This window comes from Nematolebias whitei, chromosome 10 (assembly GCF_014905685.2).
Source record: "Nematolebias whitei isolate Nwh7 chromosome 10, NemWhi1, whole genome shotgun sequence".
NCBI classification, from domain to species: domain Eukaryota; kingdom Metazoa; phylum Chordata; class Actinopteri; order Cyprinodontiformes; family Rivulidae; genus Nematolebias; species Nematolebias whitei.
The window spans coordinates 2,437,389-2,441,776 of record NC_056507.1 but is presented as its reverse complement, the minus strand read 5'-3'; the positions used below and the strand labels follow the sequence as shown (position 1 = coordinate 2,441,776).

At 37.4% G+C, this 4,388-nt stretch overlaps 1 protein-coding gene across 1 annotated transcript in view; it reads right to left on the bottom strand.

Annotated features, from left to right (window-relative positions):
* dldh (dihydrolipoamide dehydrogenase) overlaps positions 1 to 1,758 on the bottom strand; it is a 13,891-nt gene extending 12,133 nt beyond the window's left edge. Inside the window, exons 1-2 of the mRNA XM_037682508.1 lie at positions 1,649 to 1,758; positions 725 to 800 (exon numbers count right to left, since the gene is read on the bottom strand). Coding sequence (XP_037538436.1) covers positions 725 to 800; positions 1,649 to 1,687 — 115 coding nt within the window. The 5' untranslated portion in view covers positions 1,688 to 1,758. The remainder of the gene's footprint in view (positions 1 to 724; positions 801 to 1,648) is intronic.
* Between the last annotated feature and the right edge of the window lie 2,630 nt (positions 1,759 to 4,388).

The following is a 4,388-nucleotide window of genomic DNA, read 5'->3' as shown; positions in this document are numbered from 1 at the left end:
TGTTTTGATGCTCGTCTTGAACTGAAGGATGCTGTTTTGATGCTCGTCTTGAACTGAAGGATGCTGTTTTGATGCCCGCGAACGTCTTTGTAAAGACAAGAAAGGCTGCAGCTAACTTCAAGGATGCCTACTGAACTATAATGAACTCTGCTGAGCTAACAACTCATTTCTGTTTGGAACTACTTTGGCTTCTTTAAATGTAATTGGCATGAATGGCATCCACAGGCAGTTTGTGAACACGTATCCACCATAGGCCGGTCGGTGCTGCGTTTTAATATTAAAAGTATTAAAACAGGTGAATCTAAAGAATGAATGCAACCATCATGGTGGTCTTTTTTTAAACACAAGTGTCTGCTTTTGCCATCACAGCTGTAAAATGAAAAGTCAGCTTTATTTGGTTGAGGACTGAATAACTGAATAAATGTTAAAGAACTAATCTCAAGAGTGTATTTGCTTTATGAGTTCTCAATACAAGATAATTAAAAAAGATAATTCTGGATCATTTTGTTCATTTAGTTTTCATATTCTTGTTTATTTAAAAACTGTTTTATGCTGAAGTGTAGAGCATTTTTTATTTTTTTGCACAGGACTTTGAAGTGTGATATGGTTACACTGAGATGCTTCTATAATCATTTTATCTTGTATAACCTTAATTAAACTGTGAGAGACTTGCACACTCCCAGGGACTCCTAGGGAAGAATGAGCAGATTTATAGTCGACTTACTTTCTGTTTTGTTGGCGTAGTTCCTCACAGACACAACTGCAGCTCGGTGCAGCTTGCAGGGCAGATGGTGGCGTCGCTGTGAAGCAAATAAGCAACTAGTTAGAAACACTGTAAGTAAGCATAATGAGGAACAAACGGCACCAAAAACGGCCCTCTGGGAGTGTTGTGCTTCATGTTACTTTCTGCTTATATCCACAAGACAAACTGCAAAAACCTGAAACCATTTGTTTTGTTGTTTGTCTTTTTTTTTTTTTTTTTGCATTTATCCAGACCCGAACAAAACTAAAGTAAAAACCTGCATTCCTTTTATTTCTAGACTTAAAGAATGTGTTGAACGAGTCTCAAACCAACTTTCTGCTTCCACACACTCCTCTCAGATCAGAGCACATCATCTCCACATGACAGAAACATGTCGGGCATCAAAACACATGTCTGTGGTATGTTGTTGGAGAGAGTCTAATAAAGTTAAAAACAACTTAACTTTACTCGTTTTGTAAGTTTTCTAAAGAGAACGCGCAAAAGCACAAAACTATTCCTGTTGGCGAAGGTTTGTCGGTTCAATCATCCAGGTAAACAACAACAAACAAGGTTACGTCATCGTGTCATCCGGACATGATTTAATTTGATTTTCCTGTTGACATTTCAATATTTCTCTCTAATTACATATTATCTAAAGTCTGTGTATAGTTTGTAAACATTCTAAAAACATAGCAAATAAAACATATGTTTGAAAAATGAAAACGTTCCAAAGTAGCAACCTTTTTTAAAGTTGAAAATGGAGTTTAGATAAGTGAGCAGAGCTAGCTGATCAGCTAGCATCCCGGGCCGCTGCTCAGAAACCACCACATTAATGTGCAGAAAACGAGAGCAGTCTGAAACCACGACAACAAGAGCTGCTTACACGTGAAATCAGACTGTTCTTACCGTGGCCACAGAGCGGTAAAGCTGCGTCCAGCTCTGCATTTTGTTACAGTCCTGGAAGGCTGGAAGTAACCTACAGGAAGCCGATCAGCCAAGGACTACCGCCACTGCGCACGCGCAGTATCTGCCCAGAAACCGGTCGCGTCGCGTGTATATGACGTCATCTGACTTCTGTCATTTGGATTCGGAACAGCAGACTTGTCTTTAAAACCATATCATATATGATATCTATGCTTAAAACCATATCATATATGATATCTATGTTTAAAACCATATCATATATGATATCTATGTTTAAAACCATATCACATATGATATCTATGTTTAAAACCATATCATATGATATCTATGTTTAAAACAGGTCTCTCTTGAAAATGAATCCTCGTGACTCAATGAGACCAACCCTGTGTATAAAGGTTGAATGGAACAATAAACACGTCCAGGCCAAATGTCGTGTTTGTAAATGCAGACGTTTAAAGAAAAATAAACGTAGCAGGATTTATGGTTTAGTTTAGACAAGAGTTACACTCAATCTTTCGATTTCCGTCTAAACAGAAGGTACAAACATAAACAATGATTTGTTCTCATGTTGCAGTGACTGCATTGATTTTGACTTGTGTTTTGTTTTTGGTTGTTGCTTTCATTATTGCCACTTTCTTCTTTTTTAACCATATTTCTTTATGTTCGTGTTCAATGCCGCTGGCTAATTTAGGTTTACCTTATTTATGTATCATTTGTACTATGTTCCTCTGTTGACCAGAAACATGTTAGGCTGATTGGTAACTAAATTGTTCCTAGGTGAGAGAGAGAATTGTTGTCTCGTTTGTCTCCAGGTGTCCCTGTGATGGACTGGAGACCTGTCCAGGTGTCCCCCGCCTCTCACACAGTGATGGCTGGACATGGGCACCAGTGACCCCTGCGACCCGACAAGGAAAAAGCAGGTAAAGATAATGGATGGATGGATGTTATAACGTTTTTTTGGGAAACAGCAAAGACGCATTATATAAACATGCATCTTTATTCCTAAATACCCGATTTGTTTAAGACCTGTGTTGTTGCTCAGCTCCTGTGTCCTAGACCTACAGGTTCTTAATTCTTCACTCTGTTTTGGAAGTTTTGAACAAGTGTCATGGAAAAAAAGAGGTTCCCAAAACAACCAGGCGTAAGCTTCATCAGATTTATTACATAGCTTTAGATCATAGCCAGCGATCACAGATCATTGCATTTACAAGTTCACGCTTATCACCTTCACCTGCCTGAGGCTCTGACCCGTTCTGACCTCCTGAACTGAAGAAAAAAAGACTTTGTAGAACTTCCAGCTACTCTCCTGCTGTTGAGGGAAATGTAGAGGGCATGGCACATCAAGAAGTAGCCCAACAGCTTTCAGAGCACGCTCCGCTTCTCTCACGCACCCCTCCACCTCAAACTTGAGCTCGCCGGTTGGTCAGTTGCTGACAAGATTACTGGATTGATTGACAGGTGCCATTGAGGATCTGACTCTTGCACAAAGAAAGAAAAAAAATATCATAGATTTTACCGGCCTATTTAAGTCTCATTTATTCCATATTTATTGAATATTTTGGTTTGAGAACTGAGTTTTATTACAAAATCCTAATGCATTTTTAATTTTATGGGTGTTGAATTAAAATGTAGGGGTGCTTGAGCACCCCCAAAGAGGCTGAAATGCCACGGTAAAGAATCATGGGCAGAGAACAACAGGAAGTCAAACTTTGACATAAAAACTCATTTATTATAAAACAACAACGCATTTATAAAACTCTGAAGGAACACAAGAAAACACAGGGAGGCCCCAAACAGTGGCGTCAGAGCCAACAATGCTCTGCTGCAGTGGAGATGGAGAACGACTGGGCTCATGGACGCACCTGAGCAGAAAGCTGACTGGGACACAGGTGAGAATGGGCGTGGCCAGTTGACTGACAGCAGAAGCTGAACTGAGCGCGAATGAAAGAACACAAACACCAATCAAAACATTTAACCATAAAACTCAGAACGTTATAAAGAAAACAAACATAAATACTAACACGTTTTATTTACTGAATAATTATTATTACAAATTTAAATTTTTTTTGCAGTTGTTATAGAAAAAGTTTATTTTGTTTTAGAATTTTCAGCAAAATCAAGATTTAAATAACTTTGGTTTTTGTATAAATAAGATATTTTATTTATGTTGTTTTATTTTCAAACAGTTTTCAGGCGTATAAATATAAAGGTAAACATTTTTGGCACAATTTACAAAAACATAAAAAATTTAAAATATTACATTCGTAATAACTTTGACCACATCAGCTTCTATTTACACAAACTGTACAGAAACAGAAACATCTGAACTGATGGAAAATATCTGAAAACTGACAAACTCTGATCCCAGGTCAGACAGAAAGTGAAAGAAAATATACGCTTCCCATTTTATGTTATTATAATTTAATATAGGTTTTGTATAATATATTATGTTGCGTCACTGCAGTAACTGAAGTGTAATTGTGAAGGAATTCAGCAGAACTTCAGCTGTTTTTATCTCATAATTAAATACTAAAACAGTGTTTAGAGTCAAGTTGTTTGCAAATTCTTATTTTTTCAAGAATTAAAGTGATCTGAGCCCACACTTCTCTATAATAATCAAAGACAAAGTCTGGGGAGTGACCTAAGAAGCTCATTTGTGCTGTAAAAACAAAAGAATGTTGTCAAATTAGAGTTTAGATTAAAATCTGAGAGTAGCAGAGAT